This window comes from Rhinolophus sinicus, chromosome 1 (genome assembly GCF_057876585.1).
Source record: "Rhinolophus sinicus isolate RSI-liver-muscle chromosome 1, RSI-T2T, whole genome shotgun sequence".
Taxonomy (NCBI): Eukaryota; Metazoa; Chordata; class Mammalia; order Chiroptera; family Rhinolophidae; genus Rhinolophus; species Rhinolophus sinicus.
The window spans coordinates 50863404-50891365 of NC_142501.1; the positions used below are offsets into that span (position 1 = coordinate 50863404).

General features: G+C 39.4%; 2 protein-coding genes across 3 annotated transcripts in view; one reads left to right on the plus strand and one right to left on the minus strand.

Annotated features, from left to right (window-relative positions):
- Positions 1–1095: 1095 nt before the first annotated feature.
- On the minus strand, positions 1096–4118 carry AMIGO2 (adhesion molecule with Ig like domain 2). Its single transcript, XM_019748401.3, has 2 exons — positions 3989–4118; positions 1096–3601 (listed from the first exon to the last, which is right to left on the minus strand). Exon 2 carries the CDS (start codon positions 3535–3537, stop codon positions 1972–1974), a length of 1566 nt encoding a protein of 521 aa, XP_019603960.2. The 5' UTR covers positions 3538–3601; positions 3989–4118; the 3' UTR covers positions 1096–1971.
- The window catches only part of PCED1B (PC-esterase domain containing 1B), a 127874-nt gene continuing 103972 nt past the window's right edge, over positions 4061–27962 (plus strand). For both annotated transcript variants that reach the window (XM_074325792.2, XM_074325797.2), the window contains exons 1-2: positions 4061–4200; positions 25711–25787. The gene's annotated coding sequence lies outside the window, so the exon portion shown is untranslated. The remainder of the gene's footprint in view (positions 4201–25710; positions 25788–27962) is intronic.

Sequence of the window (27962 nt, forward strand, 5' to 3'; positions counted from 1 at the left end):
CAAATCACAGAATTCTTCCTACTCACATAACTGGAAGTAACTGGAATAAAATGTTTACCTGTAACATCTTTGAGTCTAAAGGATCTTACCTAAGGTAAGGTCTGTTTAAAAGGCGGAGGCAGTCATTTTTCAATACCATCCAATAAGGAATTTTCAACCCTGAGCAATTGCTCTGCATCTTATTCCCTAAGGCACACATCCTGGCCTCTCACTCCTTAACCCCCTGCTGACCAGCGTCTGCCCCTGGGAGCCTGGGTTGGCACTCACTGAGCTGTTACCAAGTATCCACAGCGTCCCCAAACCACCACTGCCTGTCAGTCTTCCCTCCTCATCCACTTCTCTGCAGCGTTTGTCACTGTTGCCCACTTCCATCCTTTAAACATTCTCTTACCTGTGATTCTCCTTTGACATTTCCTGACCACTCTTTTGTCTCGTTCTTTGGCTCCTTCTCCATGCCCACTGCTAAAAATAACCATTCTTTGACTCTCTTATCTTTGCCAGGAAGAATCCTGAACCCGAGCTTGCCTATGCCAGTCACTAATTCACTGTGTGGCCTTAGACAACCCACACCCCTCTCTGGGCTTCAAACTGGACCTGAGAAAGGAGCTGGTCCAAAACGTCCCTGCGAGCTATGCAGAAGTCTGCTAGTCTCTCTTAATCCCATTCCTACACTCCACGAGTATGGAGTACAGTTTGAGAGCGCCACTGCTAGTCTGTGATGGAACTAAGACCACCAGGAGACATCACTTTCAGTGCGGGAAGGAACCCTAAACATCACCTCGTCTGAAACTTTCATTTTATAGCTGAGGAAACCTAGGTCCTGAGTGGGTACTCAATTACCTCACAGCAATTACGGGTATAAGAAAGAGGTCTCCTGGGTCTCACACGGTACAAAACTAGAACTTACGTGTCTTCCAAACCTGGTTGAAGTGCATAATGGTATCAGAGTAAAATGTGATACAGGAGGTATAAATCAGTGTAGAACACTTTAGAACATGTTTTACCCTTAAAAAAATAAACTCTGTACTGTAACTCCAAGAACTCTGGAGAGATATTTGCTATAGTGGGTGCTTTACACAAAGTAGAACAATGTGATCACATAAAACATCTGAGATTTATGTTTTTAAATAGCCAAATAAAACAGAACATCAAGTCACAGAATACATATACTTACATTAATTCCAATGCCCAAAGCACAATACAGTAGGATCTACTTAATAGTTCATATAATTTAAGATGTACATACATAAAAGCATATGAACAAATATTAATCTCCTAGAACAAGAGTTTAAGAAGGTACTCAGACATTTTGGTATCGACACCTACGTATTTATGGCAACAAATCATGATGGCTTTAAACTTTCAATAAGATCTTTTGAATAAGGATAGGAAATTTACAGAATGGAAAGAAGACAGTTAGACAAATGTACCTTTATTGCACTATTTATCTAACAGGATATGGAACGTGGCATTGCCCAGTAAATTTTATCAGTGAAGTCTGTTTACTGTGGTCTGAAATGATGAATTCAACTGAATTAGTCCCAAATCTAACTTTACTTTGTGCTTTATAAATAACTGCTGTTTGGTTCTTCTAAATGAAATAGGACACTAATGCTTTTCTTGAAAATAACTCAACGTTGGTCCTAATAAGTTAGCAAAGTCTCTTTTTAAAGAACACTAAAACACAAAATTTATTTTTTCTTTCAAGAATCCTGAATAAAAGGACAATGTCAGTCAAATCACTTGCAGGCCAGCTTTGAAATGATTAGTAGTGCTAAAGACTAAGATATTGTTCTCTAGAACTTTAACTTGGGAAAACAACCCCATCTTTTTCCGGCACATTGAGGAACCAAAGTACTTTACCATGTTTCCTACCAACCATTTAAAGAGACCATTGGTTATATCTCAAAAACCAAAAACACTTCGTCTTGTTGTTTATTTGGCACACCACACACAAAGGGAGGCACAAAATTAAGAAGGCGCCACAAATGGTGTGTCTGAAAATACTGAATTGGCTGAATCTGAGTCGGATTTCACCCTTGTGGACTTTAGGATGCCCTCGGCTATAACTGTTTCACTGGGAAAGAGCCTGACTTTACCATTCTGCCCTGCTGCAGTATCCTTCAGGGGTTCTAAAAACACTACTCTTTTGCCAGCACTGGCCTTCCATTCATCAGCGGGGACATCACTAGCTGCGCCGGGATTGAGAATAGATGAATGGGCATTGCTTTGGTTTAGCATATTTTTTTGTCTCTTGGCTTTACACCTGCAGGGACACGGTGTCAGATAGAGGTACAGAAGTACCAAAACAATACTGGCCACACAGGCTGCAAGAGTGGTAAAAGCTGTGTTAAATGCTTCCTGGGCATGGGATCTGTTTACAGTGAAATTGCTCACGTTTATTGTGACATCCACAGTTTCATTTAACAGGCGTTGCCTATTCATTGCAATACAGGAATACACTCCAGCGTCCTCAAAACGAGGGTTTTCTATAACCAGGCTTCCATTGTGAAACACGTGAAAGTTCTCCACCTCTTCCTCTGGCTCCAGCAGTCTGTTATCTGGACGGACCCACATGAAATCGGTATTTGCATTACCAGTCTTGCTGTCACAGTGAACAATCAACCTTTCCCCAACTTGAGCCTCATGAATAAAGCCAAGTGCACGGAAGGAGCCATTAATAATACTGTCAGAGCAATTCATAAAGCTATCCTGGAGCAGAAGCACCTGATGGGAGTGCCTCGAGTCAGACCACAGGCGACAGGTATAATCATTCTTAAAATCCATCACTGAGCTAAAGTGCCTACGATACCAAAAGATCAGCAACGAGTAAAGGGAACAGTCACAGACAAATGGGTTTCCATGAAGGTAGATGCCTCTCAGCTGCTTTCCTGGCACTAAATTTATATGGTGCATTGGCAGGACAGGGATCCGGTTATAAGAAACATCTAGAAATATCAGTTCTGTCAGTTTGAACCTTCCGACATACAAATCCATGGGAAACTGCGTGAGAAAGTTTCCACTTAAGTAGAGTTTTTGCAATTGGGAGAGCCCTCCAAATGCTGAAGGATCAAGATAGGAAATGTGATTGTTATAAAGCAGGAGCACTTCCAGAACCTTCAACTCTTGGAAAACTGCACTTTTCATGGTCTTCAGCTTATTGGATGATAAGTCAAGACACTTCAAATTCGGAGTTGTGGAAAAACTGCCCATGGAAATGCTGGTGATGTTGTTATGACGAATAATTAGGGTGTTCAGCTTTCCAAATGATGCTGGAATCCACTCAGAATCCAGAAGGCCGATTCTGTTATAACTCAGATCCAGTCTCTTAATCAGTCTGAAAAGGTTCCCAGGCACCTTGGACAGGTTTTTGTTGGTGCAGCTCACAATATCAGTGGCACAGATGCAAGCCGTGGGGCACACCCCAGAGGCGCCAGGGCTCACAGTCACCGTGATCACCAACAAACACAGCAGTTCCTTGCAGCCAGGTCTGACAACTCCAGGCAGGGTGGGCAGTGTGTGTAAACGCAAAGACATTATGGTCTCCTCTAAGACTCTTCCAGGCGCCTTTGACCACCAGCTCAGCCTCCTATCAGTGAACCTGGTAAACAATCAATATTTAAAGGGAGTTAAAAACACACACACATACACACACAAAAACAAAGTTTACTACCACCAGTTAACCCCTAAAGACTCACACCTTGCTTTCTTTCCAGTAACTTTAAAATGGAGGTTTTATTTCACACTGGGGAGCCTACATGCCTTTTTACTGTTAACTGCAATTTTTCCTGGGTTACTCCTGCTTACAGACATTTACAGCCACAATCTCTCAATGCAACCGTCTCAACGTCAGAAACTCCGTTATTTTTTTAAGGTGCATCCCGCTTTTTTTTCCCCTCCCTCCAACAGACACAAAAATACACAAACCAATGCTATAAACAATTAAACGGAAATACTTCGCGAGCCACCCGTCCAGAATACAACTCACAGAGCTGAGAAGCCAACGGACTCTGGGGCTGGGTCGCCGATGGTGGTGTCTTCTGAAGGGTCTGTGCGTCTGTCACTCTTGCATCTTCCGAGTTCCTTTCCCTCCTGTTCCCGGCGGGCGGCAGCCTCTCGCTGGCTCTCAACTTTGGGAGTTTTAAGCAGCCGTGGCGGCGGCAGCAACCCCGGGTGCAGAAAACGTCTCCGCCGGCTCTGGTAGGTTTTCCCTGGCTCTGTTCATCGCTCAGCTGAAGATACTGCCTCGGCGCTCTGGCCGTCTTGTGTCCGCGTGCGGGGAGCCCCGCTCCCGGAGCTGGGTCCGAGGGGCGGGGGCGCGGGCAGCGAAAGGGACCCGGCCCCGCCTCTCCGAGACCGGGTGGAAGCCCGACCCGGGGTTCTGTCGCGCCGCGGCCCGGGTTTTATCCCAGCGCGGCTGGGGTCGGCTGGGGGCGGGGAGATGGGTCCCGCCCCTGCGCGTCCTCCCTCTTGCGGGAACCAGCTCCGCTGCTGAGCACAGGAGCGGGCTGGGCGCGTGGCGTTGGGCACGCGGCGCGGGAAGGGGGCGGCGGCGCAGCCAATCGGAGCAGCGGCCGGTGCCCACCCCACGGTCTCGCCGCCGCGGTCCGCCTTCCTCTTCCCGCTCTTCCCTGACCTGGAAGAGCGGGCGCGCTAGGGCGCGGGCGCGGGGGCGAGTCGGGTCCACACCTTAGGCCAGGGCTGGCGTCCCGCGGGTGAAGACGCGCTCAGCCACTCTGGCCAATTGCATCCGTTTGGCCAGTCCAGAATCGGGTGGTGGTGGGTTGTTGGGAGGTGAAAGGGGACACGCCTAGCCCGGGAAGGAGAGGTGACACCCTTGAAGACCCCACTTAGTCACGGCCGTGAGGGTCTACTGTGCTCCCCGACCTCTTACAGCTTTCTTTGGGGGAGGGCCAGCGGGCTTCCACGGCTCTAAGTGCAGTTGCTTTTAAAGGTTTACAAAATAAACATAAGCAGCCTTCCGTCTCCGCCCACGTGTGGGGAGGTCGGGGGGAAAAGGGAAATTGAGCCTGTTCCCTGTAATGCGACAGGCTCTCTAGTTGAGGAACCAGGAAGGCGCAGCGGGGACACTCAGAACCTCACTGGGAAAGTTCTGTCCTCTTCCTAACTCAGAAGGCGGCATCAGGGTTGGTGCCCAATTCACAAAGGAGGAGCACAGGAAAAGGGGCGTGGGGTAGACCTTCGGGCTGAAGCGCAAAGATAAGGGTATTAAGCTTTCAAAACAGATAAGGCTTGCTCTGGACAGGATCTGATCCCAGGAGTGTCTAAATGGAGATTCTTCGTCCCTTCCTGGACTGGGGGTGGGGACGCCTGACTCAAGCGTGCTTTGGTCCAGCGGGCAAGGAAAGGTGCAAGCCCAGGTAGACCAAAAAAAAGCCGAAGTGGACAAATATGAGATGGAGGGCGTAGGGCTGATGAGCTTTTAGATTAAAAATCCATTTTTTAATTCCGAGATCAATTTTAACGACGGGATTTGACTAAGCCAAATGCCCCATTTGTCCATTTTATCCAGATTAAAAGAAATAAATCACTGCCCTGGTAAGAGATTCTAACCAAAGCGGAAGGGATGGAGAGACTGAAAAGAGGACCAAATTGAGAAAACAGTTGGGGTCAGGGCACATAACTTGTAATACTACTTAAAGAATAAAAGCGATAGCCAGCTCCCCCCAACACACACACGCACACAGACACACACACACACACACAGACACACACACTAAAGCAACATGAATTTAGTGAGAGTTAGTCCCTATGTTGTCCTTGAATGGATTCACTTGGGTAGCACAGATCTCCAGTGCCATATTTAAATAGAGTTGTGTGCGTTGTTAATTTAATTAGCCTGTTTAAGGAATCAATCTGGACTAGCACTGGTAAATCAAGATTTGTCGGGTGAGAGCAGCTTGATTCAGATGAGTTTCAGTTTCATGAAAAGTTGAACTTTACCATGAGAAGAACACAGCCTGAAATGCTTCATGGAAGCATTTCTCACTGGGAGTTCCCAGGGGAGAGGCAGAGGTTGAGATTTTTCTAAAGTTAGGCAACACTTCCTGGGATTCTCAGAAAGCCTTGGTCTCCAGGCCTTCGTTTTTACAGTTAGAATGGTTATTACAGAGAAATAGAATTAAAATTACTCAGGAATACTTTTTAAATGACTAATAAATGACTAGGTTTTACAGTATTTTACTAAGTAACTACCATCCTATTCAAAGGAAACCGTGAAAGCAGAAGATTTATGTTTAAGACAAAAATAGTCTAAAAATAATAAGTGACTTTCAAATGTGGAAACAAGGTTATGTTATTATAGCTGCAGTCACATCATAGAAACGTTATGCAAATATTACACAGCATAAATAAACTAAATGCATAAATAAACTAGACTCAAAATCCGCAGACAAGTTTATTTCTCTATTGGAAGACCTGATTTGGGGGATTCTGCACATTTGTCCAAGGGGAAAGGAGTTATGAAAGAGGTGGGTTCACTTACCTTGGAAAAGAGAAAGCTAGGAGTTGACCTTAATATGTGACCTTATTTTGTGGAGGATAACTTTTTAATCTTTCTAGCATCCCTTCACCTTTCTCTGCCTGGTCCACTCTTTCCACTAGGAAGTAAATTCCACAAGGGCAGAAATTGTATGTCTTGGTCACTGCTTTTTGCTTAGCTCCTAGAACTCTGCTTGACACTTGCTTGGCATTCAAGATATTTGATGAACTGATAAATGGGGAACCTAGTCTAGGCTTACCCCACCTGAGTCTGCAGGTTGCCAAAACATGTGTGCGAAAGATGAGGGCAGGATAGGGAAAGAGGAGCCCTGCAAACATTGAGCCCCTGAAGGCCACTGCACATTTTCACTTCCTTTTAAATTATATTTTCCACTCCTTCCCTTTTTTTGGCTTAAATGATTTTGATTTGTGTTTCTGTCACTTGTGATATAGGTAGGGTGAATCCCCCGAAATGGGGATTCAAGCCCTGGGCCAAGAAGGTTCTTGGATTCACACAGGAAAGAATGCAAATGTGAGCCATACAGAGTTTAAAGTGAAAGTGAGTTTATTTAGCAGAGTAAGAAAAGGCCACTCCACAGATGGAGTCGCTAGTAGGAGAGAGACCCTGTCGGCCGTAGGAGTAGGATTTATTGTGTTTCTTGTTTCCATGGAAAATTTCTTGGTATGGGGGAAAAAGAGGAAAGAACAATGGTGTAAGTTTATCTTTAACTTCAGGAAAGGTACAAGAATAGGGGCAGGTTTATCTTTAACTTTTGTAAGGTACAGCCTGTGGCTAGTTTGTAATAAGTTTAATTACAGGAATGGCCATTACAATGGAATCTCTCTGCTTAATAGGCTTCGGATGGTCTGTTCTGTGTGATTGTCTGCCTGAGTTCTGTGTTCGGTGGCGTGTAACAGGCGTGGAATCCAATCTCCTAGTTTCTTATTTTGTAAAAATAATCCTCATACCCCTTCCCTATATTACTGGTACATATAATGATGGTAACAGTAAATATGTATTGGGCCATTATGATGTGCCAGAGACTGAGCTTTGTTTTGCATGCATTATTTCATTTACTGTTCACATAACCCTGTGACATTGTATAATTCTATAACCCAGATGGTAATTGTGTTCCAAATTATTTGAAAATGGAATGAGATGAATTTAGCTTGAGGCTCCATTTGAAGGATTTAGATTAAACAGAAGAGAGATGTTTGTGACAGGATGATTCCAGCCTAGAATGGGTTGCCAAGACAGATGGTTGAGTTGCCTTCTCAGGAGTTTAAAATAGGACAGATAGATATTCCTCTGGCCTTTTCCACATTGCACAATCTATTAGCATCTTTGACCATTCAATAATGACTCCAACAGGTAGTAGAAAGCAGATTGACATTTGACATGATTCTGAATCTAGTGTGCTGAGGTGGGTGTGGGCATGGGGGTGTCTGGCTGTGTTTGGACATAACTCCTGTCTGGGAGCAGGAATTTGAATAGATGAAATCACTCTGGTTCTTCTGGCCCTGTGACTTCCAGAATTTCTCAGGTTGCGATCAAAAACTTAAGAAATAGAGATATGAGATAAGAAATTGTTAGAGCACTAGCTTGATGATTCAGAGTCATTTTTACTAATAATGAACACTTTAATGGCACTTTATAACTTATGAAGGGCCTTATGCCATATCTCATACAGCATGCACCCTGAAATCAGGTATAGTTGGGACACCAGCAGACATCTAATGTTACTTACCTCTTTTCTAACCTGGGGGCACATCGGTGATCTTCAGAGACAGTGCTCACTGGGATGTCGGGCTCCTACAGGAGCTGTCTACTGAGGTGTCCTCACCCTGGGGGGGAGGGCCCTCTTGGTAGGCTTTTTATAATGATTGGAGCCTTGGCCCACAGGTTTGAAACCCATACCTTTGCCCACCAGCTCTGGAAGTACACTCCACTCCTGCAACAGCCCATTCTTCTTTGGGCCTGCTCCAGCTGATTTTTTAAATTGCCCAAGATTTGTGGTAGAACCATCTTTCAGATGAATGTTTTTTAGTACCATGTTTCTCACTATATAGAGACTCCAGCCCTAGCCCCTGTGCGCTCTGAACCCCAGGAGGCCTGTGGCAACTTGGCTCTGTTCTCTGGAAGCACCGGAGGCTAGACATGGAAGGGACTGGGAGGGATGTGCAAGTAAGAGACGTCAATTATGAAAGTATTAAATCCCGGTGTGATTACAGAAATCTAGCGATTTTATGAGCTGAGGAGATCTAAGTTCTAGTCTTAGGAAAAAGAAATGCTTTAATCACTCCATAAACCCCAAAAAACAATAAAGGATCTGACAATTAGTGATTTAAGTTCCTTTCAACTTCAGAAAATAAATCTGATTTTCTGATAACAATGTGTCTTTGTTACCCAGGAACACAGACTGTTAGAACACAGGTAATAACAAGTTAGAGCAGGTCTGGGCTTAATTTCCTCATCTGGGTGACCTATCACTGCACTGGACAGACACAAACTCCTCCTCCTTCTCCCCTGTAACTGGTGTCAGTCCCATTGCTGCTTCAGGAAGAGTAACTTAGGGCAATTTCTCTGTAGTTGAGATATTGCTTTAATCTGTTAAGCATCCGATTATGATGGGGTAGCACACATTCATTGCTATATTATTTCTAACAGAAAAAAATATGGTGCATCCTTAACATGCAACAGGAATGTGGGTGAATAAATTAGTGTACATCCATCTGGTGTCATACTATATTGTCATTTAAAATAATGTGGCAGAGAAATATCTGGTGGCATAGCAAAAAATTATAAAAGGTACTATTCCAATTTTTATAAAAGAAAAACTACATATATATGAATTATATGTATGCATAGAAGATCATCTGAAAGAATATATACCTGTCATAACAGTGGTTTTCATTTTTTTCTCTTATCTGCATTTTTTATTTTTCTACAATGCTGTTTTGATAGGAAAAAGCACAATTGAGAACTTATAACCGTTTAAAGTTACCCATGACTAAATCATGAGCATCGATGTTTCTACTTTATTGTGATTCCTACGTAATATTCAGTGACTATAGTTTCGGAGAGCAAAACCCTCTTTTGGCTTCTCGGGCAGGCAGTGACTCTGATTTCCCTTGATTTGAGGTACAATAATTGCTGTCCCTTCTTAGCACTACAGTCATTTATGTGGCAAATATTTACTGAGCATCTACTATGTGCTGGGCACTATTCTTTAGTCTGAGAATTATAGTAACACGTAAATGCTATGATAGCCACGCAAGTCTGAGCAGAATGAGGCACATACCATCACATATTTCTTGTTGGCCCGTTGTCTGCATTCCCAGGTTTGGGACTCAACATCCTTGGTTGGGATCATCTCCCCACAGCTATGTGTCCTCTCCCACAACACATTCTTAGACCAGCCTTGGTGAGGGTAGCATGGCCCCCTACCCCACACCACCATTTGTTTTTCAATGAGAAACAACAACAACAAAATAACAGCTGAAAACCTTTTTTTCCTAATCCGGAAAGTGCTATGTGCTCACTGTAGAAAAATTAGAAGATACAGAAAAAATATAAGGAACCAGAGAATGCCATTCATCTTACTGGTAAAGTACATTTCTGCTAAAAGAATAAATCCATTGCAGTAAGGAAACTGAGAAGGTTGCAAAGGATGATTTTCTCTTTGTCATAATTATGTAATAAGAGAAACAAGCGGACCTTTTTTTGTTGTGTGTTTTTTTAATACTCTGAAATTCTCAGCCTTTGGAATGAAATAAGCAGATGAAAATTTGCTTTATAAAATTCAGTGTGGCAAAGCCATGCATCTAGCATTATAGTTACCTCATGTGATTTCGGTCATAGATGGCTTGTGCTCTAATTTTCATTTTGCTCATTGTTAGCCTGAAAGGATCATCTAATTGAATTCTTAAATGCTATTATAGCTCTCAAAACTGAGGCTAATTTTAGCTCTCTGATAAAAACAGATAATATTTAACAAACCAAATTTACAGAAATACTATGTTTCCCCGAAAATAAGACCTAGCCAGACAATCAGCTCTAATGCATCTTTTGGAGCAAAAATTAATATAAGATCCAGTATTATTATATTATATTATATCATATTAAGACCCGGTCTTATATTATAGTAAAATAAGACTGGGTCTTATATTAATTTCTGCTCCAGAAGACACATTAGAGCTATTGTCCTGCTAGGTCTTATTTTTGGGGAAATACAGTGTATACCAGCATTCAGTCTCCTATTTTATATCTTTTAAAAGGTATGCTTTCCTGTAACAGAATTAATTTATCATACCTTTGTAAAGGTGATTAATTATTCAAAGATATATCTAATTATTCAGAGAAATATCAGATTTGAAACCATCATTAATTACTAGCCAACATTAACACAAAATAAAGTCAAATAAAATTGAGAGAGAAAATAATAAACTCTATTATACAGCCAGCACTATAGCAAATACGTATTCAATTATTTTCAGCAAATACAAGGCCCTCTGTGGTAGATGTTTCATGCTTAATTTGCTCTGGAACTCTGACCTTTCAGTTTGTGATAGTGAAAAGAAACATCATACTCATATAGGGGATGGCAGAAGGACCTCAGGAAAGATCCAAGAACGTGGGCTTGGTAATACGACCCAGCATTTATTGCAGTCTCACTATATACCAGGCTTCTCATTTAATTCTTACAAGGCCCTGAAGAGATGGCCATTAACATCCCCATTTTCTAATGAGGGCAGTGGGGCTTAGTTGGTTTCTATAACTTGCCCAAGGTTAGAGGTGGAAGCACATCTCTCACCCAAGTCTGTGTCTCACTCTGATCTCATGCTTAACGATTAGCTCTAATGCTTCCCATTAGGGAGTAGAAGGGTCAGCCATGATTTAAATTCCATTCAGCAAATATTGTTAGACCTGGCCACACTCCCAGAGCCTGGATAGGGATGCTCTCATCTAGGAATCTAGTGGTGTTATTTGAAATAATTGTAGAATATAAGACAGTATGTAATTCAATTTCAAATTAGATATAACCAAGGGCCAAAATATTTGCAACAGAAAATATGTACTTTGGGTATTCAAAAATTCTAATACAGGCAGAATTTCAGATCTTACTCATTTCTTATTGACCAAGTATCTGACTCAACAAACTGAATTGTATGCAAATAAAAATATTTTAGTACTCTAAGTTCTCAGCCTGTGGAATGAAACAAGCAGATGAAAATTTGAGTGGTCAGGGATGAAAATTATCTTAGAATTCAGCAGTGATCATATGAACCCCATGGCTCATTTTATCCACGGCATTCACAATGAAAAACTATAAGGAAAGAAAGTAGTATCTCTTTCCTGGTGTCTGAAACACCCTGTAATTATATGCCCAATAGCAATGTATATTAAAAAAAAAATGGAGCATTGAATAAAGAATCAAATCCGTGTGTTCTGATGCCAGAACTTTTATTTATTAACTGTATGTATAATTTTTGATAAGTGACCCGATCTTTCAGATTCTCAGCTTCCCCGTGTGTAAAATGGAAGTGCAGTACCAATACGACTAGATGCAGTGTTTGATTTCACTGAGCTGACACATGTGAAAAGTGCTTTGGGAGCTATAAAGCTGTAAAAGCGTATTATAGTCAGTCCCTATCATGTGTTATTCATCTTTATTACCCTGTGCCTTGGACATGATCTGATACAGCACACATGTTTAACAAATGTTTGTTGAACCTAATGGAACCGAAGCTTGGTTTATGTACAGAATAAACAGAGCTGGAGAAGTGTCTCACCACAATGATGTTTGTACTAATTGTGTGGCTCCCTTGAGCCCAGTTGTACCAGAGTATAGCAGGTCCTCATCTGAAGGACCTGCTGCTGGCTCAGCCCTGCCTTGCTCTCCATGATGCTCTCTCAGCTGCTGCAGGCTGGAATGAGCCGCCAGACTGCACAAGCCCCTCCTTGAAGCTGGCATGTGTGGGGAACATCCTAGGTGGGGAGACCTTTAGTTGGGAGTGATGATTGGCAATTTCAGTACTCACTGGAGAGAGGCCAAAGGGGTTTTGAACTACAGGGAAAAGTAAAATTTTTAAAAAATTAATAATAATCACTCTTTCTAGAGAACAGTTTTGACATGCTATCCTGTTTCCTCGAAAATAAGACCTAGCCGGACAATCAGCTCTAGTGCGTCTTTTGGAGCAAAACTTAATATAAGACCTGGCATTATATTATATTATATTTTATATTATATTATACCAGGTCTTATATTATAGAAAAATAAGACTGGGTCTTATATTAATTTTTGCTCCAAAAGATGCATTAGAGCTGATGGTCCGGCTAGGTCTTATTTTCAGGGAAACATGGTGCTTGCCTCTTGCATTGTGATAGAAATGCAACGTGGGAAACCAAGGAAGGTTTCCTTGCAAGCTGTTGTGCAGAAGAGGTCAGGTGCAAATCTGAACAAGTTGCTGGAGGATGAGTCTGCTCATTGCCATTTCCTACTATACAGAAACAGCAGGATGATGGCAAGAAAATATGCTATTATGGCAGTTGTCCACATTATCTCAAAGTAGAATTTTTCATTGACTCAATTATATTTATTAAAACTCCTGGGCATTTAAATTCCTCTTCTCTAAATCTCCTTTGCTGGGAAGGCCCTGGGAATCTTAGTTCTATTTTCACAACAAAATGTGCTTGTTTTTATTTGTTTGTGTGTTTGTTATATCTGGGGGAAAGCCGAATGGTGGGCTCTCCAGACAGGGTCACCTTGATAACATCAACGGACCAGCTTGGCAGGTCCAGAAACTTGATATTTTTGGTGTCCCAGACCTAACTTGATGCATGTAGAATGATTTATAATATAAACCAAAATACCTACCTACCAATTTAAAGTGAAAATCAAGTGGATCAGAAGGTGATATCGACCTAGTCATATTCTCTGCCTATCAGAAAGCTTTGGGAAGCCACATTTATAATCATACATGTTTGTTGAGTGCGGAATAATTGAGAAGAGTCCATAATTTGTTGAGTTAAATGTTTAGTGTTATCAAGCTATTATAGCATGACAAATCCATTGCCACAAAAGAGGTGTATCTGCCAATAAGACCACATATTCAGGATGGCTGGATATGGCACTGTCATTCCTGGGCAGAAGATGCCAGGCAGTTAATCAGTGAAATCTTTAAGTTACACAAAAAATACAGTGTCATCAGGATTTGGCCCCAATCGGAAAATTACTCTTTCTATTAAAGACAATCTCTCCCTCTTCCTTCATCAGTACAATATCAGAGAATTCAAACGCAGAACAACATCATAAATAAGGTAGACGGTGATCAGGCAGAAAGGAAGCAGAGGGACAAAGAACACAGAACTCTTATCAGAAAGAGACCTCAAAAAGCTGCGGAGCCCCCTGCTGAGAAACGCCAGTTCTGAGAAGCAGGCATTTTGCAGAACCTCAATAAAACATAATGATAAATATATATATTAAAAGAAAACTGAACAATTACATAAGCATAAATTGAGTTCTGTCCAACCATTCTGATGAAAAATAAATTTCCACCAAAGACAGTCATGAGACAAGAATATGTAGCCTGCACAGAAGAGGATAGCAGAACAAGGGCAATGTCACCCCAATCAAGGAACAGAGCATTTACTAGCACTCCAAAGATCCCGCATTCCTTTCCAGTCACTAACCTCCCAATGGTAACCACCCAAAAATGTTATGCCTCCTGACTTCTAACAACATAGATTAGTTCTGTCTATTTTTATACTTTATGTAATTGAAATATATATTCTTTGTGTCTAGCTTCTATTGCTCAACTTTATTCTTGAGCGATTCATCTATATTTTTTCATGTAGTTGTAGATCATTCTCACTGCTATATAGTATTCTACTGTGTGACTATCGCTCAATTTATTTAGTAATTTTGTTGTTGATGTTCATGTGGGTAGTTTCCAATTTTTGTCTCTTACAAGTACCATGTACTTTGTCTATTACAAGTTGCCATGAACATTCTAATACATGTATTTTGAAGAACATGTTAGACATTTCTATTGGATGTATACCTAGGAATGTATTTGCCGGGTAACATGTTATGCACATATTCGACTTTAGGAGTAACTGCCCGTTTTCTAAAGTGGTTGTACCAATTTATTCTCTCAAAAGCAGTGTGTGAGCATTCCTATTCCTCCACATCCTTGTCAGCACCTAATCTTTTCCTTTTTTATCTTAACAATTTTGGTGGGTAGGTAGTGGTATTCCATTGTGCTTTTAATTTGCATTTTCCTGATAACTACAGTAGCCGCCCCCACACCATCCGTGGTTTTGCTTTCCGCAGTTTCAGTCACCTGCTGTCAACTGTGGTCTGAAAATATTAAATGGAAGATTCCAGGAGTAAGCAATTGATAACTTGTAGACTGTGAGCCATTCTGAGTAGCGTGATGAAATCTCACGATGTTCATCCACTCTGTCCTGCTGGGACGTGAATCATCCTTTTGTCTAGCATCTCTGTGCTGTACATGCTCCCCGCTTCATAGTCACTTAGCAGCTATCTTGGTTATCAGATCAACTGTCACAATGTCACAATGATTGTGTTCAGGTAACCCTTATTGCACTTAATAATGTCTCTAAAGCACAAGAGTAGTGATGCTAGCAATTCAGATATGCCAAAGAGAAGCTGTAAAGTGCTTTCTTGAAGTGAAAAGGTGAATGCTCTCAAGTTAATAATAATAATAATAATAAATCACATGCTGAGGTTGCTAAGATCTGCCATGAGAATGGATCTTCTATCTGTGAAATTGTGAAGAAGGAAAAAGAAATTCAAGCTAGTTTTGCTGTTGCACCTCAGAGTGTGAAAATTATGGCAACAGTGTGTGATAGTGCCTAGTTAAGATGGAAAGGCATCAAAATTGTGGGTGGGAGACATAAACAGAAAATGTACATATATGCACTATCCACGATTTCAGGTATCCACTGGTGTCTTGGAATATATCACCCACAGATAACGGGGAACAACTGTAATAAACCTGGGCAATTTTCATATGTTTATTGGCCATTTACATATCCTCTTTTATGAATCTTTTGCCCACTTTGCTGTTGAGCTGTCTTTTTCTTACTGATTTGTAGGAGTTCTTTATATTCTGGAATTGTGTAGGGGTTTTTTTATCATATATATTATGTGTGTGTAAATACACATACTTAGTATATCACATTTTTTTTCTTTTATATTTGTTCCTGTTTATTTCCTATTTAAAAAAGCATTGCCTGCTTCTAAGGTCATGAAGACCTTTTTCTCTAAAAGCTTTATTGTTTTACATCTCAATGTGTGTCTTCAATCCAGCTTGCTATAGTCTGAATGTTTGTGCCCCCCTCCAAATTTGTGTGTTGAAATCCTGCCTCCTAAGGTGATGGTATTAGGAAATGGGGTATTTGGGAGATGATTAATTCATAAGGGCAGAACCCTCATGAATGAGATCAGGGTCCAGAGAGATTCCTCATCCTCTATCACGTGAGGACACAGCAAGAAGCAGGCCCTCACCAGACACCAATGTTTACGGTATTTTTGTTATAGAAGCCCAGATGGACTAAGACATACTTGGAATTGATTGTTGTGCATAATGTGATGTAGAAGTCAATATACTTTTTTTTTTCAGATGGATATCCAATTAGCCCTGCACAATTTATTGACAAGACCACTTCCTACTGCATTGTATGGTCACTCACGTCATATATCATGTGATTCTATCTGTGTGGGTCTATTCCATTGGACAGTTATCTGTTCTTGCACAGATACCACACAGTTTTGATTACAATATCTTTATAATAGTTTCTAATATTTCATAGTGTTAGGTCTTCCATATTTGTTTTTCTTCAAGAATACTTTTACTATTCTTGGCCTTTTGCATTTCCATATGAATTAGAGAATTGACTAAGTTTTTGGTTAAAAAAACAAAACTACAGCTTGAATTTTGTTTGAGAGTGCATAGAAGTATGTATTAATTTGGAGAGAACTTACATCTTTACAATACTGAATCATTCAATCTATAACAATATGTATACTTTTATTTGTATGGCTCTTCTTTTTTTAAAATAGTATTTTGTAATTTTCAGTTAAAGGTCTTGCACATCGTTAATTCAATTTATTTCTGGGTGTTTGAGGAGTGGATATTATTGTAAATGTTTTATTTTCTATTGTTTATTGTCAGTATATACAAGTATGACTCATGTCATAGGCCGCTCGGGCTGCTATAGCAAAATACCATAAACTGGACGACTTATAAACAACAGAAATTTGTATCTCACAGCTCTGGATTCTGGGAAACCCAAGATCAAGGTGCAGTAGATTAGGTGTCTGGTGAGTACCCTCTTCCTCATTCATAGACAGTGGCTTTTCACTGAGTTCTTATATGGTGGTGATGGATCTCTCTGAAGCTTCTTTTATAGATGCACTAATCCCATTCATGAGAGCTCCACCCTCATGAATTAATCATCTCCCAAGTGCCCTATTTCCTAATGCCATCACCTTGGGGATTAGGATTTCAAAATATGAATTATGGACAGGACACAAACATTCAGTCTATGGCAACTAATTTTAGTACGTTGATTTTATATCCAGTGTCATTCCTATATACTCTTATTAATTCTAAGAATTTATTTATATAGACTGTTTAGAAATTTTCTATGTGCACAATCTTATTGTCTGGAAATGAAAGTTTTATTTCTTTCTCTTGCCCTTTTGCACTGGCTGGACCTCCAGTTACAATGTTGAATAGACATGATTACAGTGGCCATTCTTAACTCAGTCCCAATATTAAGAGGATATTTTCAATATTCTACCATTGAGAATGATGTTTGCTGTGAGCATTTCGTAGATATTCTTTATCACATTAAGGAAGTTCTATTCTTAGTGGGCTAAAAGTTTTCATCACAAGTGAATGTTGAATTCATCAAATATTTTTTCTGCATTTGACATGATCATGTGACTTGACTCCTTTTTCTGTAAAGGTAATGTACTGAGTTATGATTTTTGAATGTTAAATCACGCTTACACACACAGATTAAACTGCTCTCAGTTTACTGTATCACTGGATTTGATTTCCTAATATTTTGTTAAGAATTTTTCAGTAATGTTTATGAGAAAGGTAGATTTGCAATTTTCTTTCTCAGAAAGCTTGTCAGAGTTTTTAAATCATGTTTATGCTGTTTTCATTTTTTATAAAAGTCTGGGAAGCTGTGCTTCTGTTTCTATCTTCTTGAAGAATTATATAAGACAGGTGTTATTTTTCCTTAACTATTTGGGAGATTTCATTGATAAGCAATCTGGGCCTGGGCTTTTCTTTGGGGAAAGACTTGTAAATAATGGGTTCAATTTTTTTAATACATACAGAACTATTCATATTTTCTTATCTTGTTCTGTCAGCTTTGGTAATTTGTGTTTTTCAAAGAATTTGTCCATTTCATCCAAATTGTCAAATTTATCTTTATAAAGTTGTTTTTAGAATAGTTTTATAGTATAACATATAGTGATAGCCTCTCTTTAATTGTTGTTGTACTGATTTGTGTTTTTCTACTTTTTTTATGAGTCTTATTAGGATTTTATCAATTTTGTTAATCGTTTCAAAGAATGAACTTTGGGTTTATTGATTTTCTCTATTATATGTTCAGTTTTTATTTTCTTGATTTCAATTTTTATCTTTATTATTTATTTTCTTAGGTTTAATAGCTTCTCTTTTTCTACCTTCTTAAAAGCAACACTTAAATTGTTGATTTTTTAGATTTTTTTCTTTTCTAATATATGCATTTTAGGCTATACATTTCCTTCTAAGCATTATTTCAGTTTTTTCTCCTAAGTTTTGAAATGTATTTTTTAATTATTCAGTTTAAAATACTTTCTAATTCCGGTTTTTTTCTTTATCTCATGGATTATTTAGAATGTATTGTTTAATTTTTAGGCAGTTGGGTTTTTTTCCTATTTTCATTGTTGATCTCTAGCTTAATTCTATGGTGCTCAGAGAAGTTATTCTGAAAGATTTCAATATTTTTAAATTGTTGAGACTTTCTTTGTATTACAATATTTTTATTTTAATAAATGTTCCATGTACACTTGAAATAAATGTGTTTGTCATTAGTAGGTACAATTTTACATGCATAGCGGTTAAATCAGGTTTGTTAACTGTGCTGTTAATATCTTCTATATCCTTACTGATTTTTAAACTTTTTACTTGTTCTGCCAACTATTGGGAAAGATCTCTTAATGCTTCCCACTGTAATTGTTGATTTGTATATTTTTCCTTTATTTCTGTCCGTTTTGTTTCTTTAGTTTATTTTAAAGCAATGCCATTGGGTGTGTAGAGATTTAGGATTGTAATATCTTCCTATTGAATTGACCCATTTATAATTATGAGAAATATTATTTCCAATAATATTTCTTGCCCTAAAGTTCACGCTTGATATTGATAGAATTACACAAGCTTTTTTGTTGTCGTTAGTGTTTGCATGGTATATTTGTCTTTTCTTTCACATTAAACATTTACTTCTCATTATTTTTAAATCATAGCTGTTTTTTATTTAGCCTCATAATCATGGTCTTTTACTTCAAATTTACTTCACTTATATTCAATGTAATTACTGACATATGGGTTTTTAGCTACCACTTTATTTTTCATTTTCTTATTAGGCTCTTCTTTTATAATCCTGTTTTCCTTTTGTTTTATGTTCCCTTTTTCCACCTTTTTTGCCCTTTTTAGATTATTCACAAATTTTTTATTATGGAATGTTTTTATTTTAGTAACTTGCAAACTATACATTAATTTCTTATTCTGTTTGTTAGCCTAAAGATGACAACATATAGCCTTGGTTTATTTATGCAAATTACTATATTTCCCACTCCTGATATTATTAGACCCTTAAACAGTTTAAACTGTTTACCACTCCTGATTTTTGTGTTTTTCTTGCTTTGTGTTTTAGTTCTACATAGCTTTTATACTACAACAGACATTACAATTATTGTTTTGTACAGTCAATAGTAATTTATAAATATCCATATACTTACCCTTCCTAATGTTTTTCATTCCTTCCTGAATTTTTTAGAAAATAAACTTGCAACACAGTCACTATGGAAGTTAGGTACGCTAGTTTAAATACATTTGAGATGGAATTTTGATTTTTAAAAAGCACTAAAAATAGATTGTAAGTTTATGTAAGACAAGTTCAGTATAGATGTCAGGCAATAATATTGATTGTTTTTAATAAAGTTCTGAATTTACTCAGTCAAATTCAAACACTGAATGGTATTTTGCAGTTTTCAAAGAGCATTAACATCAGCCCTCAGTTGATCCTGTTAATAACTTGATGGATAAACCAAAAAAGACAAAGGAGTAGTGATCAAGGGAGGAGAGGGACTTGCCCTCATTCACACACCTTACACTGAACTCAAGTCCCCGATGCCTAGTTCATTCCTCTGACAATCTGTATCAACTAAAAGTACCTAAAACAACTCATGTGTCTATAAAGATAAATGCGCCTGTAGAAAATACATCCCTCAATATACACAGTTTAATTACAACATCTTAAATGATCACCTTTTTCCTTCTTTTCATAGCTCCTTATCATTAGACTTTTAAAAATCAAAACACACATAAACATCTGCCTGTAGCAAACAAAGTAAGTTTTCTCTCAACTGGAAGTTCACATTAAAGCCATGCATAAGTGGGGAAGACAAAGGCAGGCTGATAAATACAATGTTTATTTTAGACTTTCTGCTTAGTTTTTCTTTTCAGGCACTGGACTGTACTTAGTTTTCAGAGCCAGAAATGATGACTGTTTATGTATCTAAATTTATTAATACTCTGCTCTTAGAAATTTTTAGGTACAATAGATTCCAAGAGTATTTTGGGAACTTCTCGCTGGTGAAATCTAGATTGTATTCAGTGGAAAGCCAACAAACACATGCCGTAAAAAGCCACTAATGATATAAACTTTTGGCATATATCACACTCTTCTCGTCTAGCATACAAGTGAGGCAAAGTAGGTGCTTACTAAGGGTAATTAAATGAATGAATGAATAAATGAAAAGTACCTCAGTATGTAGCTCTATCTTCTCATTTTACCCAAAGTACTGACACATAGCCAAGGAGGATTGTGTTTGGAGCACGGATAACCATTTTGTTTCTGATTCTCCATCTTTTTTCTCCCTCTACTACCAATTTAACAGAAAGCAAACTGCTCTTCCGATCATGCCATGACAGATGGGGTCCTGCCCCTCTCCAAGTAAGGTTTGCCCACTGCCACACTGTAAGGAGAAAGCGTTTGGTTTGGGGTGGTAGTTGACATGCTTTGTGCTACCTCCCCAGTTCCTATCTCTGAGAATGTCTGCTGTTCACAGTCTGCTATAAAGGTTAGACCTAAGAGGCCCTGATGCCACCCCATGTGCACGTCACCTCATTATGAATAGACCAGGAACAGACTCATGAGCAACAGATAGACTCTCAAGAATTTGAGCCAAATTGCAGAAACTACAATCCGTGGTTGTGGACTTCGAGAGCTCACATTCAGTGGGGGCAGAGTGCACACCAAAGTCAAGTACAACCAAGGTTGCTTGAGAACAAAATTATAAATAATCAGAGGAAGCCAAGTCTACAGAGAAAAGACGTTAGACATGCTTAAAAAGGCAAGAAGAGTCCAAAGAGAAAGAGTCAAAGAACGAGAGAAAGAATCCGAGTCAGAATAACACCCACCGACTTGGGTTTCTGACTTACTAGTTCCCAGCTTCAGCCTCTGTGAAGTCCGTCAGGACTTTGTTTCCTGCTGCTGGGCCTCTGTAGGATCTTTACAGTTAACTCCCCTTTTTAATTTGGGTCAATTCCAGTGAGATTTGATTTCTTGAAACCAACAATCTCTTGACTAACGGGTTTCTCTTCTGCCCTAGACACCCTAGATTTGGTGTGGCCCTTCTCTCTCCTTGGAGGAAAGAAAGTGATCTGAAAAACTGTCACACTAGCGAACACTTGGTTTGTTGATTTTTCCAGTAACATTTTAGAAAAGCACTGCTGTGAGAAGGCAACATTAGATACTAAGAAATAACAGTTCATGATACCATTTTTAGTATCTGTTGGAATATATTTTAGGAGGAGTCTTCCCAGAGTACCTTCAGTAGCTGACCACTTTCTCTGCCTAAAAGGGCTACTTATCATTACACGTAAACCTTTCTCTGTACCCCCACACTCCACACATACCATATCAACTCTTCTACTAAATTGTAAATGTCTTGAAAACAGGGCTTATGTCTCCACCATCATTGCATACTAGCATGTTACTACAGTGTCTAACAACTATAGCATTCATTTGAATGGATACATACCATATATGTAATTTGAACAAATGTTCTTTCTCCACCTCTCATGAATATTTTGAGAATGTGGGGGCCTGATATTCAGATACCACCTTTTCAGAAACCCTCCTTTTCCCTTTACCACTCTTTCTGGACTTCCATGCACCTTTGGACTTGCTCTGCTAGAATTGTTTAAAGAGCATGAGGAAGAGAGGAAAGCAGTATAGCCTTTACTTAGGCCAGAAAAAGAAGACTTAGCAATGACCCAGTTGCATTCATAAAGTTGTGATTATAGGCAATTGAAAGGGGATTTCTGAGCCAGCACCTCCCATCTGAGCACTCCCATCATTGACCTGCAAATCCACAAGTTCACATCCATTACATGCCAGTCAGAAAACTGACTTTCTGATGAAGACCCAGCAGGCATACAGCGCATTTGCACCAACACAGGTGTTAAGTGTATAAACCCCACCTCCAAAGTGCTACACTGTGCAATGTTTAATTATTTTCTTGGAAAAGAGGCCATTCTCACAGATTTGATCTAAGTCCAGGGAGGGGATTTAAACAGAAACTCTCAAATACAGGATTATTCATATTATTTTAGAAAAATTATTTTCATGCAGAAAGGACTGCTTTTTTTGAGAGACTACCATTAACATTTTATTTCCCTTTTCTACGTCATTAAAGGCAAGAATAATATTCAGAATACTCAAATGTCATATATGGAAATAAAAGAAAATTATGTTTTGAGCATGTTTGGTTCTCTAGCATATTATATACTTGTCTTTTCTGGTACAATAGCAGAATTTATTTTCTAAACACTTGAAGTTTTATAGAATAAATCAGTGTTAATGTAGAAACCAGATGAATCATCCATCCATCAATCAGATACTTACTTATCTTTTTCTAGTATGTGTTTATCATTTTACTAAAAAAGATACTTGGAATTTTTTCATTTGAAGTACTTTTCCCCTTTGGTTGTTTTGTTTGGTTTACAAGCAATGTGGTAAAGCTATCATTAGCTGTGTGTTCGTTCAAATTCCTGTTCATAATATTGAGTCAGAATATTGAGTCACGTGCAGTACAACTACAACAGTACCTCAAATTTGATGACTTTCATACAAGAGATAAACAAAGAATCCAGAAAGGGTAGGATAGAAAGGAAATCTTTTCTGGCTCCAAGAAAGGCCAATTACACTTTATTTTATGGTGATAAATCACTATGAACTCTTAGTGATTTGACTAAGAGTTGACTTTGATTGTTACTTAATTATCTTGTTTCAATAAATCTGAAGAATCTAGTTATCCCATCTTAAATATAATCACCTAGGAATTTGAGTTCACTTTAATATATTAATTTGTCGGGCACGTATTGTATTATATGTTCCAGATGGCTGCAGGGAAAAGAAATGCAGATAGAAAAGATCAAAATATTACTTGGAACCAAGCTATGATTTTAGTGGGGAAAACATTGGCCTGAATGCTAGTCACTGAGAACAGAATGCTAGTCACTGTAGTATTACCAATGAATTGAATAGCTCTGTTATTTATTTGGTTTTCTTGTATCTCAGTTTCCCCTTTAGTAAAATGAGATTCTTCCCGTGACTGAAATCTTGTTGTAAGAGTCATTGACCTTTTATCATTTAACTTTTGACCCAAACTTATCACACTAAATCTTCCTAATTATTATGCATTTAACAGTCCACTGTTCAGTAGCCATCATATAGTAAATGCAATAATTATTATTAGCTGCCTAATATTTCCCATTCTAACTGTATAAATGGAGAAAACTATGAATTAAAAAGAAGATTTGGGTTTATTATGCATTATTTCTAAGAAAAAAACTCAGAGAAATAATTTGTTATAGACAATAGCTTCTATCTAAAACCACTATGCTATTGACTACCAGGTAATTCCCTAGAAACTAAATTGCTCTTACCAAATTATCTTCATAATATATCCATATTATAGACTCATGGACTACCTGCTCACTAAAACACATGGTCTACCAAAATCATATTTTAACATCATTAGCTTTTAAATATTAGACATATTTCAATACTTGGAAAAGTCTAGTGAGCTTGATTATATGTGGAGATTTTCAAACAGAATGTATGAGGGGATATAAGTAGATTATATCCCCTATATAGTCACTCATTTTTACAATGTTTTGCCGGTTTTGTGCAGTTTCACATCCTGTCTTGTAATAATAGTAATAAACGGTACAAAGGTCATCGATTATTTTCCCTTTTCCCCTACCCACTCTGACCAGGACTGCATTGTACCATTTGTAAACATCACAAGTCTGTAAGTCATCTTTGTGATGACAGGAGGGAATTCAAGCTTTTCTTTCAGGGCCAATGCATTGTAATAGTAGGTTGAACCATAAAATTGCCATTATTGGTCAGAAATTATTGACTTCTGGCGGTTTCATATGGCTCAAGCTAAAGAGCCTTGAGTTTGAATTCCAGCCCTGAGGGTCGCTGGTTTGTGAAATGGGAACAACACCTACTTTGTAGGATTGATGTGAGGTTCAGCCATGACATGTAGAAACACTATGTCTGGCAATAGTACAGTGCAATAAATAGTTAATACAATATTGTTATCAATGTAAGTAGCTTAGAGAGTTTCTTCACTCTCTATTTAGAGATTTCGGCATATATGGCAAAGGTGACGGTTGCTATGATTGAGAGAAATGGAAAATATTTGTTAAGCAAGCATAATTTTTAAAGCCCCAGTAGCTTTAAAGGCCTTCCACTCTTGTCCTGTATGTGCTGGTATGTCCTAGTAAGGTCACAGATAAAGTTTGACACATACTTGGTAGAGTATCTAAATAGGAAATGTACTGAAGCAAATCAAGAGCAGAATATATATAAAAAAAAGAAATCAAAGCACTGAGAAAACATTCTGAACTTTTGGCAGAGAATTTGGACTGCCTGAATCCCCATGACTCTTTGAGTTATTAATAGTGACTCATTTTGCCATATTTCGGGCAGTTACATATTTATATATCAAACAGTGTGTGTGAGGCTTTCAAGACTCAATGGCTTTTTAAAAAATGTGTTACTCTGGCATAAAGCAGGGCAGTGTGGATGCCATTTTGTCATTTGTGTAGCACCTACCACACTGCACTCATTAAATGCTAAGGAAAGAAGGGGGCTTGCAGCCTTGCCTGGAACGTGGCTCCCATCTGCTTTGCCAGAAGCCATGATGAAGTCACGAGTTGCACAACAGTAGTAATTCGCAGCTGTTTATGACCGTTTTAATAGCAAAGCTCAAGATTAGAAGTCTGTGTTTACATGCTGTGCAGCAGAATGGTTCCATGAATCATTCCCACAGTAACTTTTGGTCAAACCAATCAACCAATTAATGAAAAACCAACTAGTTGGTCCTGAAGTGGTGATTAATAGGTCTCCAAGTTAGCCTCTACTTTCCTGACACTCCTCCATAAATGAGACTGAACTGACTCTCGCCCTCAAGCACACAGCCCCCCACCCCATCCTCTCTGCAAGCCACAGCCCTGCAACGCTCTTTCCACCCACACTCAAAACCCTAGGACACCAGGTAAGTCAAAGGAACTCTGGAAACTCCTGAAGAGCACCTGTGAACATAATTACAAAAACATGTTTATTTTTAGCACGTTTGTTTTCTCATTGTCATTGCTCCATTTTGTGACTTCATTTAGTGATCCTGTAGCACATTGGGATGAGATCAATAAAACACTTTCATTTGTCCATTTAAACTGACTTGAGGTTTGAGTTAATTATCACTTCCTGACAGACTGAAGGTCAGACTATTTCCTTTTGTTTCACATGGCAGTTAATCCCCTCATTAAGGGTGATGGAAAATGAATAATTAAACTTATGCCATTTTCATATTTCAGATAATGAGAGGAGCTGAGATCCTAGAGATATTATATGAGAAGACAGGAAATTGTTGAAGACTATGTCCTGCAAACACGTGAGTTTCTTTCCTCTGGTCTCGTAGTAAAGAAGGTACAGCTAAAGGTCTTCCACTAAGTTAAGACAAAAGAATATAAGAATGGAAACAGCTACTGGGCTCCTCTGTGCCACTCACTGGCTGTGTGACTTGGGGAAAGGCAGCTAATCTTTTGCCGTGAAAGGTTTTCTTATTTGTAAAATGAAGATGATAATAACCAAGTTAGAGAATTGTCTGCATTGACTTGATTCACTTTGTGGGTCACTTTGATCCATTAAGGCGAGGATCAGGTTAAATTGTGTTAGGCCCTGGAGAAAAAAAACCCAAGTAGCCATTCCTCTAGGGCCTTAGGGAATTCAGCTTTTACCCATCCTCTTCTAATTACTCTAAAAAGGTGGGGTTTTTTTGGAGGGTGGAGGTAGCAGAAAGGTACAATGGATGGTACCCAGAAGAGCTCACCTGGTGAGGGAAGGTGCCTCTGCCCTTCCCATGGTTCCCCATCTCACTGGAAACTGCTCACCCTACACCTCCCAGTCCTGTGCTGTTGAGACTAGTGAGGGGGCCACCTTTGTACTGTGACTCCTGTGTCACCTGACTGTGTTTGAGGAGGACCTAAAGCTTGTGCTGACTGAAAATGGACTCGGCCTAAGGAACTCCCAGCCCCCTGGGAGAATACCTTCGAATCTAATGTGGTCATTTCTTTTGCTGTGCCGGGCAGTGCGCTGTACAGAGTAGGGATAGCGTTCTGCCAGATGCAAAGTTCAGGAAACTCGACGGAGGAAGGGGTATCTCAGCTGGGTTTTAAAAGAGCAGTAGCATTCAGATTGCCAGAGAGAAGGAGGGATGATGTTCCCAGTCAGTGTGGAGGATGAGCTAAGTGGGGAGGGTCTGGGATGAGCCTAGAATAGGGAATCTCCCCAGCGGCTGGACCATAGGCTGTGTGAGGGAGTAATGGTAGCTGGGCGTCTCACATACGGTTGGTGAAGGCCTTAGACTTTATCCTGCCGTCAGTACAGACATTGGAGGGTGGAAGCGGGGTTTTTAGGGGAAAAAGTGTATGCTGTGCCTATGGAATCAGTGGGAGGAGCCTGGAGCTGAAGGTAATGGAGACTTGGGAATAAAAAAGGAAAATAAGAGGCACTAGGGTGGCTATATGAATACATGCATTGATTATATGCAAAGGGAGTGGAAACTATGGCTCAAAACTGAATTTTACAATTTATTTTGTCAGTGCTTTACCCAAACTGTCATTTACTAAATCCTAATTGGATTTTTGTGGGGGAAATATTTCCTCCTTTAAAAAAGGTTCTGATAAGTAGCAGCTTTAAAATTGCTTCTGGAGGAAAAGAAGTCACAGGGTAAAGTGAGTGGAGTATGAGTGATTGAAAGAGTGACAAAGCGCTGGTTATCTTTCAAAAGAACACACCCGTGAGCTGATACTCACTGTGACAGGTGCTATCTCATAGCTAGTTTGTTCCCTCATCAATATTGGAAAATACTTTCTACATCTTCCCATAAAGTGTAGAACAATATCTTAATAATGATGCCATTATCATTTTTAATTGAAAAACTTATGTGAAAGTTAGTAAATTCTATCTGGAAGAGTACTTAGCAATCCTTTCATCCTTTTACAGAAGGGGAAATAGGACAAGCGAGTGACTAACCCACCCAAAGCCTCCCAGCCTGTGTGTGCCAGACCCATTGCTAGAAGGTAGCTGCTTTGACTCCTGGGCTGGGACTCTTTCTGCTTTGCCACAAGAATCCCCAAAGACCCTTTTATTGCTGCCATAGAAGAGTTGGTACTTTCCATTTTCTTTTTCTAAAATCAGGATGAAGTCCTCACATTTCTCTTTACTGCACAGTTTTTTCTTGTTTATGGAATTATATGAGTAACGGTGAGGTAATCCTTCTGTTGAAGGTACCCTAACCAAGGGGGGCAAGTTGCACAGAGGGAAGGGAAGTGGGTGTGCAAAGAAAAGTACTCTGGCCAGACCACTCAACTGGGGTTTAAGGTAGGGCGAATTCATGCATGGTCAGCAGACCGCTGGCTCTGTACTCACCTGTGCGCAGGTGGACTGTCATCCAGGCCTCTGAGCAGAGGCATGGAGCTGCCTGCCAGGGAGTCGCAGGGGTCACTCACTGGCCCTCCCCTCTGTGTGAGTCTCTTCTCCTTTCTCAAAGGGGTTCTAAGATTAT